The sequence below is a fragment of the Podarcis raffonei genome, chromosome 11 (genome assembly GCF_027172205.1).
Source record: "Podarcis raffonei isolate rPodRaf1 chromosome 11, rPodRaf1.pri, whole genome shotgun sequence".
Taxonomy (NCBI): domain Eukaryota; kingdom Metazoa; phylum Chordata; class Lepidosauria; order Squamata; family Lacertidae; genus Podarcis; species Podarcis raffonei.
Window position 1 is genome coordinate 716,224 of NC_070612.1, and position 20,593 is coordinate 736,816.

The following is a 20,593-nucleotide window of genomic DNA, read 5'->3' on the forward strand; positions in this document are numbered from 1 at the left end:
CAACGTGAAGAAGGACACACCACTCCTCCCCCTCCCATAACCAGGGGGGGGAATGAGACAGACAGAAATGTATCTACATGTCTTTATTTCTGTCTTTCAGCAGTACAGAGAAAACATGTCTGTACCCTCTGATTCCAACTGCAGAGAGAGAATAACTCCACCCATGTACTTCCAGTACAGGGTCATGTGCCACTCTGAGCTAACATCCGGCACTCAGTGCACTGAATAGACCGTCCCTGGTTCCCACGGTACATTCCAATAACATTCTCTTCCTGTTTACCATTCCAGCCACCTGGAGCTCGCTTCTGCATTGCTCCTTTTTCGTAACAAAAAGGAACATTTTTGTCTGGCGCCTAAAGGTGTATAATGAAGGCGCCAGTTGAACTTCCTTAGGGAGAGCATTCCACAGATGGGGAGCCACTGCAGAGAAGGCCCCGTTCTCGTGTTACCACCCTCTGGACTTCTCGAGGAGGAGGCACACGAAGGAGGCGCACAGAAGATGATCTCAGGGTCCAGGTAGGTTCATATGGGAAGAGGCGGTCCTTGAGGTATTGCGGTCCTGAGCTGCTTAAGGCTTTATAGGTCAAAACCAGCACTTTGAACTGGGCCCAGAAACTAATCGGTAGCCAGCACAGTTGGACAAGGATTAGTATAATATGCTCAAACTATTTTGCTCCAGTGAGCAACCTGGCCACTGAATTCTACACCAGCTGAAGCATCCGAACCATCTTTCCTTCCCCTCAGCCACCGATGCTGACTGGGACTAATGGATGAACAAAATCTTGGGGGGGGGGGGGACAGCAGGCTGGCAAAGGTCCATATTCCAAAGGAGCAGAAAATACTTTTAATGTATGTGACGAGAGCCGCAGGGATGTTATTAGCCCAGAGATGGAAAGAAGACAAAGTCCCTAGCAGAGAAGAATGGCAAACGAAGCTATTAGACTCTGCCGAAATGGCAAAACTGCCCAGAAAGCTCAGGAATCAAGAAGACCAAAGCTTTAATAAAGGATGGGGGGAAATTTACAATATATCTGGGAGACAGCTGTAAGCAGGTGAAAACATTAGCAGGATTGCAGTAACACAGATACTATGGACAAAATGGAGTGACATAAAATATAGATTCTGGAACATTATGCAATTGAAAAAGTTGACAATTGGAGCCATGGAGGGGAAGGTGCAGAGATTGGGAGAACTCCCTAAATATGGATATGTATTTTATATTGTTATAATCTTACACTTGTAAGATCAAATAAAAGTTATTTCAAAAAGATAAAGGGATGCAGCAGCCCCAGGAGAGCAGTCCCTACCATAGATCTTCCCGTTGATGCAGCACTTGTTGAAGACCATGATGTTCTGGGTGAGGGTCCCCGTCTTGTCGGAGAAGATGTACTTGATCTGCCCCAGCTCCTCGTTGAGGGTGGTGGTCCGGGCCTGGGCAGGGGTGTCATTGAGGGGGTAGTACATCTTGCGGTCCCACTCGATGTAGAAGCTGTTGCCCAAACGGATGATCTCTACGCTGAACGAGAGGAAGGAGGGGAGACCAAGGAATGGGCTGGAGCCCTGGGCAGGAAAAGCTTCTTGGCACTTGGGGTCCCTTTGCAAGCTGCAAGGGGGGGGGGAATCGGCGGGTGACCTGTGTGCAGAACGCCATGCTAGGATTTGGGAGGCCAGCTTTCCAGGCACCACTTGAGCATGCGGCTCCCTGGACAACGTTCGGTCAGTCGTTGTCTCTCAGCCTACCTCACAGGGTTAATGCGAGGACCAAAGAGAGGAGAGAGAACTCTGCACATGCCCTTGAGCAACTTGGAGGAAGGAAGGTGGGACAGAAATGTAGTCCATAAACTGCAGCCCAAGCGCATGCTGGGAAGCCAGAACCGGCTGCTCCCTCAAGGAAAAGGCTGGCCAGGGACCTCGGCTCCATCTCCCTCACCCCCTGACCTTCCCTGACACAGAAGTCGCAAGCATCCTCCCTGGAGCCCATGAAGTACAGTGGTCCCTTGGTTCTCAAACGCCTGGGTACTCAAACAACTTGGAACCCAAACACTATAAACTCGGAAATAAGTGTTCCATTTTGCGAACCTTATTCAGAAGCCGAACGTGTGCCATTTTGAGTGTTACACTTCCGATTTGAGTGTTACGCTGAGGTCTGTCTCTTTTTGCTATTTATTTTGCATTTTGTTTTTGCGGCTTTTTTGTTTTGTTTCTGTGACTGTGTGGAACCCAGTTCAGTTACTGATTGATGGATTGTATGACTGCAGTACATGGTTTATTGCTTTAATTTTATGGATCAATGGTCTCGTTAGATAGTAAAATTCATGTTAAATTGCTGTTTTAGGGTTTGTTTGTTTGTTTTTAATACTTTTTATTAACAGACCAATCAAATCAAATCACATAAATTCCAAATTACAAAGCCAAATTTTAAATTTTTTGTTGGGGGTACCCATATTTCAAGTTCCGAAAGGGATCCAATCATCTTGTTGCTGCTGCTGCTTTAATGTCCACAAATCTGTCCAAATAGTGTTCACAATTCTATCCAATCCTTTCTTCTTATTTTCCACATCTCTTCTTGTTATTTTCATATATTTTTCCTTTCTCTTTGTGACCTCTGATAGTCTCCACAAGCGGGTTGAAACAAATTGTAATCCTGTGTGGGTTAGTTTTAGGGTTTGTTTTTAAAGGTCTGGAATGGATTCATCCATTTTGCATTACTTTCTATGGGAAATCGTGCCTTGGTTTTGGAATGCTTTGGTTTTGGATCGGACTTCCAGGACGGATTAACTCTGAGAACCAAGGTACCACTGTAAGCGCGATGCCACGTCCGCTGTGAAGAAGGAAGTGGCTGAGTCGGAGCCTGGGCATAGCGCCATCATTGCGGAATCAAAGGAGAGAGTCACAGAGCTCCTTCAAAAAGCTCACCAGCCTTGCCAATGGGGTGGTTCCTCCTCCCCCCCCACAAGGGATGGGCTGCCAGAGTACACTGCCTGCCCTGGTTGGGCAAGAGGAGGAAACACGCCAGAAGGAGGGGCTGGCCCTCTTGGTGCCTTTATTGGTGCCCAGAAAGCGAAAGTAGGGCTGGAGGAGCAGTGCATGCTGGGACATCTCCCACTCCTTTTGGCTGACACTTGGACTGGCCTCTTCCTTAAACTACAAAATCCCAAATGCAGCAACTTCCTCCAGCGGCAGAGGAAGGGGGGAGGTGGGGGCAGTCCGCCCCGGGTATCACCACTGAGGGGAGTGACAAAATGCTGGGCAGCACTCACCCCTGCAGTGCACCCGAGCCACACATCTCTCCCCCAGCTGTAGGGTGGCCGAGTGGGGGGAGGCCCCACAGAGCGTCCTGCCCCGGCTGGCCCCACCCCTGGGCATGGGGCACGCATGCCACCCCAGGCACCTGATCGGCTTGCTTCACCACTGGCTTCCCCATAGAGGAGTCGCAACAACCTCTTGATCTTTGGGTTGCCATTTTCTGAACTTTCTAATATCCTTTTTCAGGCGAGGCGACCAGAACTGGACACAGTGGGTTGTAGCCAATGTTCCACCTACTCAGAGTAGACCTATTGAGATTAATGGAGCCGAGCGAGTCATCACAACGGCTCTAGTCTGGGTAGAAGTAACTTCAGATACAATCCCAAGTGCATTCGCAGCATTGATTCGCATACAGTGGTACCTCTGGTTACGAACACTTCTGGTTACGCACGCTTCACGTTACGAGCTCCGCTAACCTGGAAGTAGGTCTCCTGGTTGCGAACTTTGCCCCAGGATGCGAGCGGAAATTGCACACCAGAGGTGTGCATGCAGCGGGAGGCGCCATTCGCGAAAGCACGCCTCGGGATAAGAACGGTTTCCGGACATGAACGGACCTCCGGAACGGATTCAGTTTGTAACCAGAGGTACCACTGTAATGACATTACGATCTTGACAATCTCGTTTCGCATACTTTTCCCAGTGCTCCTGAGCATGGCTGCACATGGAGTCCCCATTGCCACATCTGCCCCTGCCAGGCCAGACCCTGTGAGGGTAGAGGTGCATGAGGACACGATGGCTTGTCACTCTTGAGCCCTCCACGTTTGGGGTTGGAATGCCAAACGACTGAAGGATAATAGGGAAGACTGTCAGGAGTGCATGCAGGAGCCAGGCCCTGTGACCAGTAGGCCTTCGCAGGACTGGGGCCTTCCTAAGTTTGTTCTGGGGAGGCAAGGCGCAGCTGCACAGGTGAGGCTGCTTGGTAACTCAATGCACCTGGTGGCAAGAGCTAGGAAGGGATATAAGGTCAGCATTTCCCTTCAGCTCTTGGCCACAGCAACACGTTCGCTGCCTTGCTGCGTTTAGCTTCTTGCTTCCTGATCCTCGGACCTCGGCTCCTTGACTCCTTACTTCTCAACCCTCGGACCCTTGACTTCGTGATTCCCTGCTTCCTGACCTTCAGGCCCCTGGCTTCTGAACTCTCGTTCCTGCTCCCACTCCGCCATCTTGCCCCCGGTCCCGACGTCCTCAGCTGGGACTTTGATCGCCCATAGACCGGACCGTGACAAAGACACACACACACACCGGTGCAAAATGGGCCATTTGGGGGCTGGCGCAGGGCACGTGCCTCCCCCCCCCCTTACCTGACGTAGAGGGAGATGGGCACCACCGTGTTAAGGATGATGACGTAGGACCAGAACATGAGGAAGGCGGAATAGAAGGCCGAGTGGACGTCGTGTGGCCAGGGCAGGTAGACCTGGAAGGCAGAGCCTCTCTTGTACTCCCAGATGCTGTTGCCAGTGGCCAGCACTGAGCACATGGCAGCCAGAAGAACAAAGATCTGCAAGGAAAGGGGAGGGCAGAAAGCAGAAGAACATCTATGTCCCACAGATGCAGAGTTTATGTAAAAGAACATTGTCAAAAGATCAATCCGTTGGCAGATTTTGATTGAGCTTTGGTGCGTAAATAGGATAATTCTATAAAATAAAATTTATAGTAAGTCAAATAATATGGAGAAATAAAAGTTTAAGTGCGTATTTAAGGAACTTAATCCGGGAATGCAATGGGAAGATCGGAGGTTGTGACATATTTAATCACAAATGGATGTACAAAGCAAGTTTAATTTCTACAATTAAACTATGGTGTAAAAGCTAAAAATGGAAAGAAAAAGGAGTAAAAGCGAAATAAGATGGAATGAAAATAGAACTGTTTTGAGGATGAAGAAAGTCAACTGGAAGGAAAGAAGAACTGAAATATTGTGTATACATTATTTATTATATGTTCTACATAAGTTTTTGTACTGATATTGCTTGTTTTGCTTTTTTCATTTCATTTCCTGCCCTCTCTTTTCTTTTTTCTGTTCTTTACTATTTTTATGTTCTGTTGTATGAATATGTATGTTTGTGTTAAAAAAAGAAAAGAATAGCTTTCTACATTAGGCCACTGGCCCATCTAGTCATAGAATCATAGACTCATAGAATTCTAGAGTTGCAAGGGACCCCGAGGGGTCATCCAGTCCAGCCCCCGCAAGACGGGAATCTCGGCTCAAGCATCCCTGACAGATGGGCCTCCAACCTCGGCTTAGAAGCCTCCAAGGAAGGAGAGAGGAAGGGAGTCTGCCGTGGTTTCAGTTGTGGAGGCAGAGCAGAGTCATTCTGGCTAGGAGCCCTCAAGAGCCCTCCCCTCCCTTTGGAGGCACCGATTCTCATTTCTGGGCACAGGATGGAAAACAAGCCCCAGAGGAGGTTTTGCTGGTCCTGCAGATTCTTAGCTGCTTCATCTGGTAGCTATTAGTCTGCTAAAATAGTTAATCCACGATACAGCATGTTGCACACTGAAAGAAAATCATATGAAAATGAAGTACCGGTGGTATTTGACTCCCACTAAGCTAGCAAAAATGTATAGGACAAGTACAAATACCTGCTGGAAATGTATAGAAAAAGAAGGGACCTTTTATCACATGTGGTGGACTTGTAGGGTGGTAAAAGCTTTCTGGGAGATGATATACAATGAAATGAAAAAAATGTTTTTTGTTAAAAAACCAGAAGCATTTTTATTAGGAATCATAGGTGCCAATATCCCAAAGGAGCAGAAAAGACTTTTTCTGTATGGAACAACAGCTGCCCAGATGTTACTAGCCCAGAGGTGGAAAGAAGATAAAGTCCCTAGCAGAGAGGAATGGCAAACCAAGCAGATGTACTATGCCGAGATGGCAAAACTGACTGGAAAACTCAGATATTAAGTGGACAAAAACTTTATAAAAGAATGGGAAAAATTATCAGTTATTTAGGAGACCTCTGTAAGCAGAAGGAAGGAAACACTGACAGGATTTTGATTTCACTTGTAGTCTAACGAATACTATGGACATTATGGATTGAGATAAAAGATAAGAGTATGGAAGAATATGCAGTTGTAAATGTTTAAAATGGGACCCCATGGAGGGGGTGAAGTTGTGAGACTCGGGGAATCTCTGTATATGGATTTATGTCTGGATTTTTATAACCTTGTATTTGTAAAATCAAATAAAAATGATTTCAAAAAAAAAAAGATAGCTAATCCATGAAATAATGCCAGTAAATTTCTAACCCTACTCCCTAAATCTACCATCTACCTTAGTTGCTGCCTGGTCCTTGCAAAGAAGGAGGGAAGGAATAATTGATTTCTGAGTCTCTTATGAATAAAGTCCCTGCATGCCCCCCTTTGCTGCTATTCTCATGCCCTGAGAGATGGAGCGAAGCCGCCGTTCGCACTCACCACCAGCACCAAGAAGTTCATCAGACGATCAATGCTGGTCCTTTTGAACGTGGTTCTTCCGCTGTTCTGCATCAACTTGGTGTCTGGTCCTGGCAGTTGAAACAAAAGTCTGATTTTTTTGTTGCACGGTCAGATTTTAATTTCCAGATCAAAGCACCTCCTGGGAGGCAGGAGACCCTGACAAATGGCAGCCATTGATGGATTTGAGGGAAGGCAAAGGCAGGCAGCATTTTGCCCAAAGGAGAAGCAGACACACCTGCGAGAGTCGGCCCCCTTTCAGGATGCAGAAGGGGCAGAGGGACCCCACTGCACAAAGCCACCATGTGGGATCGGGTCTGGGCATCCTGGGCCCTGGGGGAGATGCAGGTGCTTTGCAGAGTTGGAAGGGACCCTGAGGTTCATCTAGACCAACCCCTGCAATGCAGGAATCTAGGGAAGGGAGGTGCTTGGCAGCCCCATAAGCAGTGCCGGAAATAATAATAATAATAATAATAATAATAATAATAATAATAATAATAATAATTTTTTTATTTATACCCCGCCCATCTGGCTGGGTTTCCCCAGCCACTCTGGGTGGCTTCCAACAAATATAAAAAATACATTAAAACATTAGTCATTAAAAACTTCCCTAAACAGGGTTGCCTTCAGATGTCTTCTAAAAGTCAGATAGTTGTTTATTTCCTTGACATCTGATGGGAGGGTGTTCCACAGGGCGGGAGCCACCACTGAGAAGGCCCTTTGCCTGGTTCCCTGTAACCTCACTTCTCGCAATGAGGGAACCGCCAGAAGGCCCTCGGAGCTGGACCTCAGTGTCCAGGCTGGAAGATGGGGTGGAGATGCTTCTTCAGGTATAAGGTAAACAAGCTCTAGCTTAGGGCCCCACTCTCTTGGGGCCCCCCAAAAAAAACTAAAGGGAAAAAACTGGATGTACATTTCCAAAACATAAGAGAAAAAACAAATAATATAAAACCTACTTACAGCAACAGTGTTTTGTGTTGTGTATGGACCTATTAAGTCCATAAATTACCATATAGCATATATTTGACACATAAAATCAGAGACAATTTGTTGTTGACAAAGGACAGCTGGACATAGAAAGGGCCCCATTACCTTCAGGAGCTGAAGGCCTCCTCAAACCTCAATCTGGCCCTGGACACAAGCCAGGCTCTTTTCTGTGCCCCCCCCAGCTGTGGGCAAAAGACCCCTTTCGAGAGCTAGAGGACACAAACCCCCAATCCAGGTGAGAGGGGCTTTTACATGCTTGCACCAGAGACGTTTGGTCCCTTCCTCCTGCTTCTCTCGGCCACCTGCTCTTACCTGCAAAGATGACCAGTCCGAAGCACCAGTCCGTGTTGCGGATGGTGCAGCCTCTCAGCAGCATCTTCTCGTTGTCCAGGGCGTACTTCTCCCCCTTGAAGAGGAGGGTCCCCATAAACTTGTCCAGCTTGTTGTTTGGCGCTTCACACTTGATCTCGCCTGCAGGCAAAGAACAGGCGCTCTGAGTCGCCACCGTCCGCCGCTGGCCAGAGTCCCCGGCCGAGCCTGGAGATCTACTGCCCTTTCTGTTGGGATGGAGGCAAACCCAGGAGCAGAGAGGAGCTCGCAGCAGGGAGGGGGCAGGAGGGCCTCCCCCTTTTCGCTCCCAGCCACCCTGCAAGGCTGAGGGTCAGTCCCTGGCAATGGGTTTCATAGCCAGGCAGAGATTTGAACTCGGGCCTCGGTGGTCCACCGCCAGCGCTCTCTCTCATGCGTTTCCTCTTCTCCCCATTAGGAAGAGCAGCTGCCCAGAAGGCACTCAGGTGAGCTCAGGTGCTCTTTGCCCTCCCACAGCAAATAATAATAGTATTAATAATATTAATAATAATAATAATAAAATTTATTTATACCCCGCCCTTCAGAAAACCAGGCTCAGGGCGGCTAACAACAAATTTAAAACACTTAATTGTAATACAACATAGAAGCAGCATAAAATACAGTATAAAAACATGAATAACAATAAAATTCAAAGTTCAGAAATCAATTTGGGGGAAATCCATCCAATAAGCATTAGATAATCCCCAGGGGTAGCTGGCTGAATTGGTCCTACTTGGGCCAGCGAGGAGGTCAGGGGAGAATTAGCTGTGGGGTCTCAGAGTGGGTGATCTTCATAAAAGGGGAGGGAAGGGAAATAAAAGATCAGGCTGAATTCAAATTAAAGGCCAGGCAGAATAGTTCTGTCTTACAGGCCCGACGGAAGGAGGTTAAATCCTGCAGGGCCCTGGTCTCATGGGACAGAGCATTCCACCAGGTCGGAGCCATCACTGAGAAGGCCCTGGCCCTGGCGAAGGATAGTCTGACTTCCTTAAGATCCTCTGCAGGGCATGCCAGGAGAGGCAGTCCCGTAAATATGAGGGCCCTAAGCCACAAAGGGCTTTAAAGGTCAAAACCTGTGATTCCTGCAGAGGGTTGGGCTAGATGACCCTTGGGGTTCTCTTCCAACACTACAGAGCTAGGATTCTATGCAGCTGTGCCTGCTGACAGTATCAGCGTCAGGAGAGCAAAGGCTGTGAGGCCACCCCACGCTCACCGAGGGTCAAGGGCCTGTGTGTCCTTAGCTGAAGATTACCAGATTTTTTTCAATGAACCGACTGAAATGAGTCGGAATGATAGGATTTTGCCAGGGGACTGATTTGTAAATCTGGGGACTGTCCTTGGGAAATGGGGACATCTGGTAACCTTACCTTAGCCACATGCCAGAAGGGGGCTTTGTAAGAGTCATTTCGGGTTCACCCCAAACACCAGCCCAGGGGGGTCAGCATGGCAACATCCAAACAAGGTGGGGTTTCTGCACCCTGCCCCCCCCCCGCCTTGGTAGCTCCCCACCTGTTTGGCGCAGGGGCAGCACAACATTCGCTCTGTCCAAGGGGCAGGTGTGCAGGGAGGGGGCTGGGCTGGAGACCCCCCCCCCGGGAGGCAGCTGCAAAGCCTCTCTCTGTCTCCAAGGAAAGGGAGCCCAGCGCCCGCAGCTGCCAGCCATCTCCTCCACCCGGCCAGCCCTGCCCCTCCTCTTGCACAGCTTGGCATACCCACTCTCCGAGGAACACCAGGTGGACGGGTGCAAGCGAGGCCAGAGGGCAGAGTGGGACTAGGACCAGAGGGGTGAAGTGAAGCAGGAAAGGACTCGGAAGAGAAGCAAAGAGAGCAAAGATCTGCAAAGAGAAAGGGGGGGGAGTGAGGGAAAGAAACAGGCAGAAAGCAAGACAGGGTCCTCTCCACCCCCACCCCCACCCTGCGGAGAAGCCAAGGCACCCGTGCCAACGCCCGGCACACATGACCAGGCACCAGGTGCCACTCAGTGCAAGACATTTCTGTGGGGAGACAAGGAATTCTAGGCAAACCTCTGCCCCCCCCCCATGCCTGGCACGCAAAGTGCTCCACCATCCTGGGCAGCTTCCGCAGGGAACACTTTTTTGGCTTTCTCCTAGTGGGGCAGCAATAGACCTGCTGGCACCTTTGCGGAGCTAAGTAGGGTCCAGTATAGTTTCAAATTGGATGGGAGACAGCATGTTGAGATTCCTACGGTCACACGGGGCATTTACTGCAGAAGAGCCACACTTTTCTTCACTCATCATGATCCAAACATCCCTCTCCTACATTTTCCCACCAGAGCTCAGAAAACCAGTTTTTCTTAAATGCACACAGAATGGAATAGCAGTGCAATTTCCCCAGGTGCAGTTGATGCATTGTGCGCCGGCTCAGTAACATTTCTGGCCAGCTGTGACCTGTGTCGATTGCGCTACCCAGTTCCTTCTCTATGGTCTCTGTCCTCCTCCTCCTCCTCCTCCTCCAGGAATCAATTCTATCACTTTAACCCTGCATTTCCAAATATCATTGGCACAAAATACCACCATTTATTTTCTCCCCCACTAGTGTGCCAGATTGCGCCAAAGGGGCAGAGGCCGTGGCTCACGGGTAGAGCATCTCCTTTGCATGCAGAAGGCTCCTCCCGTCCAGGTGCTGCTCGGACCCTGCATCCCATCAGCCCCAGCCAGCAGACTAATGGTCAGGGCTGAACGGAGTGGGATTCAGTTCCATCTGGAGGGACACTGGGTCCCCAAACTGCTGGCTTCAGACAACCTACAGAATGGTTCATGTTTTCTGGGTCGCTGCTGAGATTCCTCGAGAGTCCAGGACTAAAATGGCCAAAGGGCTAATTTGACTTTCTGGTACAGGATCCCTGCACAACAGCTCCAGACAACACAAGGCAGGTGGCTTAAGGAAGCTGAATGGCAGGTTGCCATCAGCGCAGAAGGGTGGACCTCAATGTGGAGAATGCCTCCTTTTAAATCGGCCTCAGCAAAAGAGGTGGCACTTAAAATAGGGCAAAAATGGCACCTCGCCCGCCTATACAGGTAGCCCATAATAGCTCCTCCTACGCACCAAACGGCTGGAGGGGGTGCAGAATGCTGTGGGGTGGGCATGTGGGAAAGTGGCTCAGTTCTGCGAGGAAGAATTTGTCCAATTAAAAAAGCAATTGCTGGACAAAACGTCTGGATCTGGCTCTCCTCAGTCTCTTCACGGGAGACAAAATTAACTTACAGCTCAAAACTCTAGTTAGTTCTCTTTCTGCTTGTAGCCAGGCTGATAATAACAAGATGCTGTAAGAACTTAGGGCTCATTCACACTGCTGCTGCTTTGCCCCAGGAAAATCTGTGTTTCGGCGCTGAATTGGAACGAACAGCATCTGGGTTTTCTCCAGATTGGCAGAAGAGAAGGTTTTCTGGGGGGAAGTGGGGGACAAGGGAAAACAGCTCAGACCTGGGGCTAGAAGGCACAGGGCAGGAGGAAAACTGCCTGGATCCGTGCTTTCTAGCAATGGAGAGGTGGAAGTCTGGATGAACCCCAAAAGGGGCTTCTCTGATCATTGGAACAATAAACTGTGTCAAAGAGCGCTTACGGAAGAATTAAAAAATAAAATTGGCACAAAGCTTGAAGCCCAAAGACTCCTTTGTAAGTGATTGGCACAGCTCGGCTATGTGCATGGCTAAAACGGAGGCTCACATTATAAAACTTTTTGCTTCATTGAAACTGTTCATTGCTTTCTCTATAGATAGAAGTCTGGGATAATAGCTTATTATGATTCTGGGATGTTATTTGGTACACATTGTCCAAGCACCAGCTTTCGGTGTCGGGTGGGATATGTCATTATTTTTCTGTAGGATGTTATGTGCTGAAATATTTTTTTAATATATATTGAAAAATGGTTGGTGGGCTAATCTGACCTTCTGGCCCAACCCCTACAGCTTCAGGCAACGCTGGAGAGAGCGTCCCCTCCAGGGGCAGAAAGTGATCCGTGTTTCTCTGCCTCAAAGCATTCAGGAAAGAGCTGCCTCCATCCCAGAATATTGCTTCCTCTCCACTTCCCTGAATAGCACCAGAAAACCAAAGTGATAAAAACAGATGCAAAGGGTCACACCCCCCATCCTGGCCTCACACCCGTTGTTTATTCCCAGAAAATGTGGCCTCTGCAAATCACTTCTTTAAGCCTTGGACAGGGAATGGAAGGATCAAGCCAGGAGCCCAGGAATGAGAGGGGGAACTCTGGGCAGAGGCCAAAGAAGCGCCACGGCCAAGGGATTTTGCTGGGGTTAAAATGCCTGCCAAAAGGACATTTAAAAAACCCAGTAACTACTAAGCAAAGACTTTGAAATATCCCTGGGAACCTCCAGGGCCCTGAAGATGGAGCGATCTGCACCAAGAATAATAATTATTATTATTATTATTATTATTATTATTATTATTACCCTGCCCACCTGGCTGAGTTTCCCCAGCCACTCTGGGCGGCTTCCAATCGAATGTTAAAAACAATACAGCATTAAATATTTAAAACTTCCTTAAACAGGGCTGCCTTCAGATGTCTTTTAAAGATAAGATAGCTGCTTATTTCCTTCACATCTGAAGGGAGGGCGTTCCACAGGGTGGGCGCCACTACCGAGAAGGCCCTCTGCCTGGCTCCCTGTAACTTCGCTTCTCGCAGGGAGGGAACCGCCAGAAGGCCCTTGGAGCTGGACCTCAGCGTCCGGGCAGAACGATGGGGGTGGAGACACTCCTTCAGGTATACTGGACCGAGGCCGTTTAGGGCTTTCAAGGTCAGCACCAACCCTTTGAATTGTGCTCGGAAATGTACTGGGAGCCAATGTAGGTCTTTCAAGACCAGTGTTTTGTGGTCTCGGCGGCCGCTCCCAGTCCCCAGTCTAGCTGCTGCATTCTGGATTAGTTGCAGTTTCCGGGCAACCTTCAAATGTAGCCCCATGTAGAGTGCGTTGCAGTAGTCCAAGCGGGAGATAACTAGAGCATGCACCACTCTGGCCAGACAGTCCTCAGGCAGGGAGGGTCTCAGCCTGTGTACAGGAACTTATTTTTTTTCCTGGCGTGTGAACACGCAAACTGCCTTAGGTCAAAAAAGGCCACCTGTCACCCTTGCCCAGCACTGCACTTTCTCCTGTCCAGATCTCAGCAGCCCTTTGGTGGCTCCATCCCTGCACAGTTTCTGCCAAGGACTGAACAGGGGACCTCACACAGGGCAGTTGCCTTGCCCTGAGATGAGCCCCCCCCCAACATGGGCCTCCCTGCCCCATCCTAACTCCTTTTTGCTCTGCAGAGCAAGGCTGAGCTGTAGGAGTTGCTTTTCCCTTCCCCATCTTCAGGCTCTGAGATCCACAGGGCAGCAAAGCTCCCCAAAATCTGAGCCGTCCAATGCCAGGTCCCCTGGCCCACAATGGCCCACGGGGTCCCTTCCAATTCTAGATGGATTCCCACTTCAACCACGGGCTTAAGGTTGATTTGATTCCCCTTCTTACTCCTGGTGTAGATAGACTCAAATCACAGAATTGTAGAGTTGGAAAGGGTCCCGAGGGTCATCTAGCCCAACCCCCAGCAATGCAGGAATTCCCTGGTGGGGAGAGGCACCATTTGTGGTTTGCCTCTGCTGCCAAAACACCTGGAGCCGGCCCTGACCACGTGTGCATCCAAGAGCAGCAGAGCCACCCCCTGCTGGCTGGAGCGTCAGGAGCCCCTCTCACCTGCAGCTCAGCTCCTGGCCCCCCCCAGGGCTCCCCAGCCCCCCTGCTTGTGGGGCTGCCAAGCTCCTCCCTTGGGCACTCACCATCGAAGCTGCTCAGCGCCTGCAGATCCTCTCCCAGCTCAGCCGTGACGGTCAAGGCTTGCTTCACTTTCAGGTTGGTTTCCCTGCAATGAGAAATTGGATCAGACGCAAAACCACAAGGTCCTTCCTTCTCACGCTTGAGTTCCCTTTTCTCCCTTATTTTATTGAAAGTTCAGAAAGTGCATAATTATATGTGCACTAAACGTTGTGAAACGTAAATAAAAGAGAGAGAAATAGAAAGATAACCTGTGCAGAAGGGAAAATAAAGGGGAGGGGACCCAAAACTCTCTACTTTACAAGGTTGTTATTTGTACTTCACCAGATCTTAACCTATTACAGTATTTGTAAGAATGAATTCCAAATATCCTTTAATTTGTCCGTGGCAAGTCTGTGTTTATGTGCAAGTTGTTCATATGTTGCAAGCTTGTGTAAATCTTCAATCCAATCACAGGAGCCACGTTTTTATTTTTCCAATTCATCAGTATCAGTCTGGTATCAGCAGCTGACTGGTGAGTCGTGCCCCCCCCCAACTTGGCCGCATCCTGCTCCTTGCAACGAGGGTCCCCAGCACGATCCTGCTTTGCACAATGGCTCCTGACTGCCAGCCATCATCCAGACAACCTTTTCTTGAGCATTCATCCTGATTTTTTTGCACAAAGTCTGGACAGAAGTTAGGATCCAGTCCTTACTGATCGTTTGTTTGGCTTCATTTGCAGGGAGATTATGCAATAATGAGCATTCATTCCATTTTGCTCGTGGGATGCTTGAACATTGCCCTAAGAATCCTTCCTTCCTTCCTTCCTTCCTTCCTTCCTTCCTTCCTTCCTTCCATGTTTTCTTTTTTAAAAAGATTTTATTTATACTTTTCAAGTTTATACATTTCATTAGTTTTATAATCAATCAATTTAACATTGCAAAGTTTGACTTCCTTCCCCCCTTCCTGCAGTTCCTTAAATTAAGTTTTTAATATCTTCTGCATATCCAAATTCATTTAATTTGCTCATTTAATTGTCTACTTTAAATATATACTCTTATAAAATGACAGGTTATTACAACAATCCTGCCAATCTGTTTGCAATTTATCTGTAAATATTCAATAAACCATTTCCATTTTTTTAGAAAAAGTTTGTTATCTTGATTTCTTATTCTTCTGGTAAGTTTCACCATTTATGCATATTCCATAAGCTTTTGTATCTATTCTTCCTTTACTGGGACCTCTGCTTCTTTCCACTTTGGGGCAAGTAGCATTCTTGCTGCTGTAGTAGCACACATAAATAAATTTCTATACAATTGAGGTAGTTCTATCCCTATGATTCCCAAAAGAAAAGCTTCTGGGTTTCTTTTTACAAAAGTTATTTTAAACATTTCAGTTCAATTCAAGTTACAGGGAACCAGGCAGAGGGCCTTCTTGGTAGTGGCACCCGCCCTGTGCAACGCCCTCCCACCAGATGTCAAAGAGAAAAATAACTACCATCTGAAGGCAGCCCTGCTTAGGGAAGATTTTAATGTTTGATGCATTACTGTATTTTAATATTTTGTTGGAAGCCGCACAGAGTGGCTGGGGAAACCCAGCCAGATGGGCGGGGTATAAATAATAAATTATTATTATTATTATTATTCATTGTATATCATTTCCCAGTAAGCTTTAACCTTACCACAAGACCACCACATATGGTAAAAAGAACCTTCTTTCTCTTTACATTTCCAATGCTTGTTTGATTCCTTCCATACTTTTCAATGCACTTCCTTATCGCTTTCTTAACTGCAAAAAGTCCATTTATTTCTTGAGGTGGATTTGTTGTGCTGGGGCAGAAGGGCACTTTAATCCAGTCCAGTCTGTAACCAAACAGCCCTGAAGACCCTCAGCTGAGGTCTCCTCTTTGTGTTAGGGCTGTCGTTGCATCAGCAGCTGCTCCAGGGAGTGGCAATACTCACCCATCCAGTTCGGCCGTCTCAATGTAGGTCAGGCTGTGGGGCTCACTGCTGGACAGCAACAGCACGTCTGCCTGGAGGGAAAGAACAGCAAGAGGCAAGAGTGACAGGAGACCTGGCTCTTGGGGCAGAGAGCATGGCGAGAGGCACCACCAACCTCCATCCATTCATCCTTCCTTCCCTCAAGAAAAAGGTCCCGGATTTTGCAAATAAAACAATTTAAGTGTGTTTTAAGAACTGTGTCTCCAAAGGAGTCCAAAGGCGCATTTGTAGCCCCAGGAGTGGGGGGGGGCGCTGGGCCAGGCAGCAGCGCTCACCGTCACAAAGTTGTTGTTCTCCAACTTGATTATGTCCCCGACTTCGACATTCAGCCACAGATCATCCTTCAGGCTGGAAGAAAACCACACTTAATCAGCAGTTGTTGTTTTATTATGATTATTTCATAAAATTTCCATACCACTTGATTGTAAAAAAACAACAAAACATCCTCAAAGTGGTTTACAAAGAGAATAAAACAATAAAATTATCAGTAAAAGCACTAAAACATTGGAAAAAATGTCATCTGTTTTATCCTGCCTCTTATATTAGCAAATTTTGAAAAGGCTATTTAGCATTTGATGGACTCTGATGCTCTTAATTCTCCGCGGTGCCTCAATTTTAATTTCAAGAGAAGGTGGGATATCAGAGAAAATGTGTCGCCTAAGCCGATTACGAATAAATCCATTGGAAAGAGAGACGAAAGGTGAAGACGAGAGTAATGAGAAAAGAGACCCCACAGGGAGCCCTTCAGCCAGAGGGGGCCTGGCTGTGCAGTGGGGCTGACAGAGACACCCGCAAGCGAATCCAGCCGCTTTGCCCCCTTCCCTGGTGGCTGAAGGGGGGCTGCACGCTCTGCAACCCCACCCCCCTTCTGTCTTTGCTTCCTCTGCCTGGGAAAGGAGAATGAAGCAGCCCCCCCACTATCACAGGGGCTGCCTAGACCCCCGCAGCAGAGCCCCCAGGATCCCTAAGGCAAGGAAAGTCTGGCTCCACCCAGAAGGGATTCTGGGCGCATCTGGCTTCCAGCCATGCAAAGAGCGGCTGCTGAGTTTCCTTAATATTGATGTGGTCAATGGTGCTACTCAGAGGTGTTTGTAATTATAACCTGCATGGCAGCACATCTGTGAGCGCTTAATAATTCCACACACCTGTGGCATCTTAACAATTTAACTAATTAGCGGGGGGGCGGTGTTTACCTGCTGCACCGAATGCAGCGATGTGATAGGGTAATTGATTATTTTGAAAACTGTATTTAAGTTGACCAAATGCTTTGTATGGTACTGGCTGGTGTAGAGCGGTGAGTTGCAGCTGTTTGATTATTATTTAAAATAAAGATAAGCAAAGATATTGCGGGCAAGTTTTTATTCCATCGCCCCAGTAGCTGCGCAAACACGGTTGGCGAAGGAAGTCCAACAGCGACCGCCTTTCACAAGGGGCTTCTTGGGTCTGAGGTCCCAGCTCAGGGATTTGGGGGTGGGGGGAGAAGGAGCAAGGCATGGCTACCTTCCAAACACACTTTCTGTTGCTCTTGAACCCAAGTCCCTTGCCTAACGCACACTTCCACTTCTCCTAGAAAGATTGTGTCTGAGCAGTTTCCCCCTTGCTCTGCTCCTTTCCCAAGGAAAAGGAAATAAACTCAGTGTAGAGCCATCGGTCTCCTTGTGTTTATTTCAACTCACAGTGAAACAGTCAATCATCCTGTAGGATTCGGTGCTGCCCCACCCAGACCATATATACTTTTTTGACACCATCAGTCACACGGGATAGGCTGATTCAAACTCCCCTCCTGGATTGGACAGCTCCTACGGGCCAATCAAGTTACTGCATTCTACAATCCTACTTGCCTATTGTTCTGGGATCCAAGCTCAAGACATAACAGAAAACCTGTTCGTTAGTGCTAAATCAGAGCAAATGGAGAAAACCTGAATAGCCATTTGTTCCCATGGAGCGCTAAAGAGCAGTTTTCCCTGGGGGCAGGGGAGGGAACTCTGGATGATGCTGGCAGCCTGACAAGGCCGTCACAAGGGGAGAGAGCCCTGCTCACCTGCCGTTCATCAGCACCTTGACAGGACGGTTGTTGACTTGCTTGTCGTTTGCATGTCGATTCTGGAAAACATGGAAGGCAAAGATGGAACCTGAACTCAAACAGGGAGTTGGAAGTTAGCCTCTCTCCCTCTGGCAGCGTATCCTAGACATCAGTGTTGCCCCCTTATGTTTTATTATGTTTTGTATATGATAGAGCGGCTGGGGCAACCCAGTCAGATGGGCAGGGTGCAAATAACAGAATTACAGTGGTGCCTTGGTACTCAAACACCTTGGTTCTCAAACACCAGAAACACAGAAGTAAGTGTTCCAGTTTTCAAACATTTTTCAGAAGCTGGACATCCTATGTGGCTGTTGCCTCTTGTTTCCAGGGCGCCTGCACCAATCAGAAGCTGGGCCTTGGTTTTCAAACATTTTGGAAGTCAAACAGACTTCCGGAATGGAGTAAGTTTGGCGCTTTTGTTTTTGCTATTTATTTTGTGTTTTTGTTTTTGAGGCTTTTTCTGTTAATTTGTTTTTGTGACTGTCCCACATCACGCTGACTGCAGAACGGCCAGACCCTTCCAGGCCAGGAGGCCCACCGGCTGCAAAGAGGAAGCTGGGTGCTTGCTCCGAAGGGGGTCGGCCACAGGACAAGCTCTTTAGGGGAGGCCTTTTCAGGCTCAAAATTCTTACCACGTCGTCAATGGCGTCCTTTGCTGCCGACACGGCCAGCACCAAGATGAGGGGAACCACTGTGGTGAACCAGGAGAGGGAGGAAATCTCAGGGATGAGCTGCAGGGGGAGAACAGGCAGAGTCTGTCAGTTTGCATTTCTGAGTGCAGAAAGTATGGATCTGATGTGTAGAGATCTTTCCTATTCTAACAAATTCAAGAGGGTTCTGGAAGCTTCTCTGCGTAAAAGAAACAGGCAGAAGGTTCATGATGTTTGGATTATTCCTTCTGGGAAGCTGAGTACAGCTGGTTTAAATTCTTCTCTTATCTCTTTCAGTCAAGGTCATGTTGACTATAATAAGATGCCAGAAGGAGCCTGGGCTTCACTTTCTCTTTCCGTCTCTCTCCCTTCTGATGTGATGTTCTGTACATAGTATGCTTAGTGTTAAGGTTTAGACTTATTATAAATTACTGTAAGTTTGAGTCTTCTGCAGCTGGACTTCTTATGGACAGGGCCAATCCTGAATGTATGGGATTTGTGACCATGATGCTCATTTGCCATCAGGAGCAGGAAAGCTCTGCTGGATGAAATACAATGGCCTCTGGTCTACTTTTTGGGAATCCTGCAACATGTTTAAGTTTTTATTCTGCTTACTATACACAGGGGCATAGGAAGGGGGGCGGTGGGGGCAGTCAGCCCTGGGTGTCATCCGTGAGGCGGGTGACAAAAGGCACACTGTAGGGGGCTTGAGCCACTGCCCCCATGTGCGGCGCCCCGCTGCAGCCGTTGTGCGTGGCAGATCGTCCTGCCCGTCCCCTGCACAGCTCGCCCCGCCTCCCGGGTGCACAGCAGGGCCGCCGCTCTGGGAGCCCATGCAGCCAACTCCGCCACTGACTATACATTGGAATCTGCTCCGGATCAATATTGAATAGAATTCCATGACAGAGGCATCCTAGAACTGCAGAGCTGGAAAGGAGCTCCAAGGGCCATCAAGTCCAACCCCCAGCCATGCAGGAATCACAGATCAAGTTCCCTTGACAGACGACCATCCAGCCTCTGCCCAAAAAATCTCCAAGGAGGGAGAATCTGCCCCCTTTGGAAGGAGTCCGTTCCGCTGTCGAATGGCTCTATAAAGTGTTCATTCAAAGGGTCACCAGCCGGCTTTGCCCTGCTTCCCTGCCAGGGGCTCAACACACCGCCAACCAGGATTTGGAATGCGCCCCATCCAAATGCAGCTGGCAGGGCTGATGGAAGAGGGCGCCAGGTGGGGAAGGCTGCCTCCGGATGCGGAAGGGGAGCATCCCTGCAGCACAAGTGAGGGAAGGGAGAGGAGGAGGAGGAGGAGCTGGGGAACTCCTACCTGCAGGATGAGGAGGAAGAGGAAGTAGGCATTGGCCACCCGCTGGAACTGCTCAAACAGGTTGAGAGGCAGGAAGGTGAAGACGTTGTATTTGGAGGTTTGGATGGAGTTTCTCTGCAGGAAGAAAAGGCGGTGATTGAGGCCAGGAGAGAAAGGGGCACCCGGTCCACTTCCCTCCCCTTGGCAGCAGACAAGGAGGGCAGCACGCCAGCGACCCCCCCCCAAGGCAGCCACTTGTCCCAAGCTGAGCCACCCACCTCCTTGACCAGAGCCTGATCTGCAAGGGGGCTGCAAAGAGGCCCTGATCCCCACGGTTCCCCGACTCACCCCCATTCCATAAACTCACCCCGTGTCCCACCATAACCTATCAAAAGCAATATTCAGAACAGCAGCTTCCACGAACCACTCAGAAAGGTAATAACGCAATAAAATTCAAAAGGGTAGTGATCAGTTGCACATTCATTCAAAATCCCATTAAAACCATTTGGTTTAATTATGGCAACAAAAGTCTCAAACTTGATCCAGTGCTACCAGCTTTGCAAAGTCTTGTTGTCATTTACACCTCCATCACCCTCCCTGCTACCCCCTCAACTCTTATCACCCCCTAGGTAATCCTCCAACCCCTGGGGTGGTACCACGCACTTTGGGAGCCACTGGCAGTGGGGGGGGGCAGGAGGAGCCGAAGAGAATTCTGCTAGACACCA

At 48.7% G+C, this 20,593-nt stretch overlaps 1 protein-coding gene across 8 annotated transcripts in view; it reads right to left on the bottom strand.

The window, feature by feature from the left end:
• The window catches only part of LOC128423403 (phospholipid-transporting ATPase ID-like), an 82,461-nt gene that overhangs the window by 29,457 nt on the left and 32,411 nt on the right, over positions 1 to 20,593 (bottom strand). For all 8 annotated transcript variants that reach the window (XR_008332745.1, XR_008332746.1, XM_053408512.1 and 5 more), the window contains 10 exons: positions 19,890 to 20,003; positions 18,551 to 18,649; positions 17,877 to 17,938; positions 16,111 to 16,183; positions 15,797 to 15,867; positions 13,862 to 13,944; positions 8,035 to 8,193; positions 6,718 to 6,806; positions 4,608 to 4,804; positions 1,308 to 1,516 (listed from right to left, as the gene is read on the bottom strand). Coding sequence is in view for 6 of the 8 variants with exons in the window: in XM_053408512.1 (XP_053264487.1) it covers positions 1,308 to 1,516; positions 4,608 to 4,804; positions 6,718 to 6,806; positions 8,035 to 8,193; positions 13,862 to 13,944; positions 15,797 to 15,867; positions 16,111 to 16,183; positions 17,877 to 17,938; positions 18,551 to 18,649; positions 19,890 to 20,003 (1,156 nt within the window). In the remaining 2 variants the exon portion in view is untranslated. The remainder of the gene's footprint in view (positions 1 to 1,307; positions 1,517 to 4,607; positions 4,805 to 6,717; positions 6,807 to 8,034; positions 8,194 to 13,861; positions 13,945 to 15,796; positions 15,868 to 16,110; positions 16,184 to 17,876; positions 17,939 to 18,550; positions 18,650 to 19,889; positions 20,004 to 20,593) is intronic.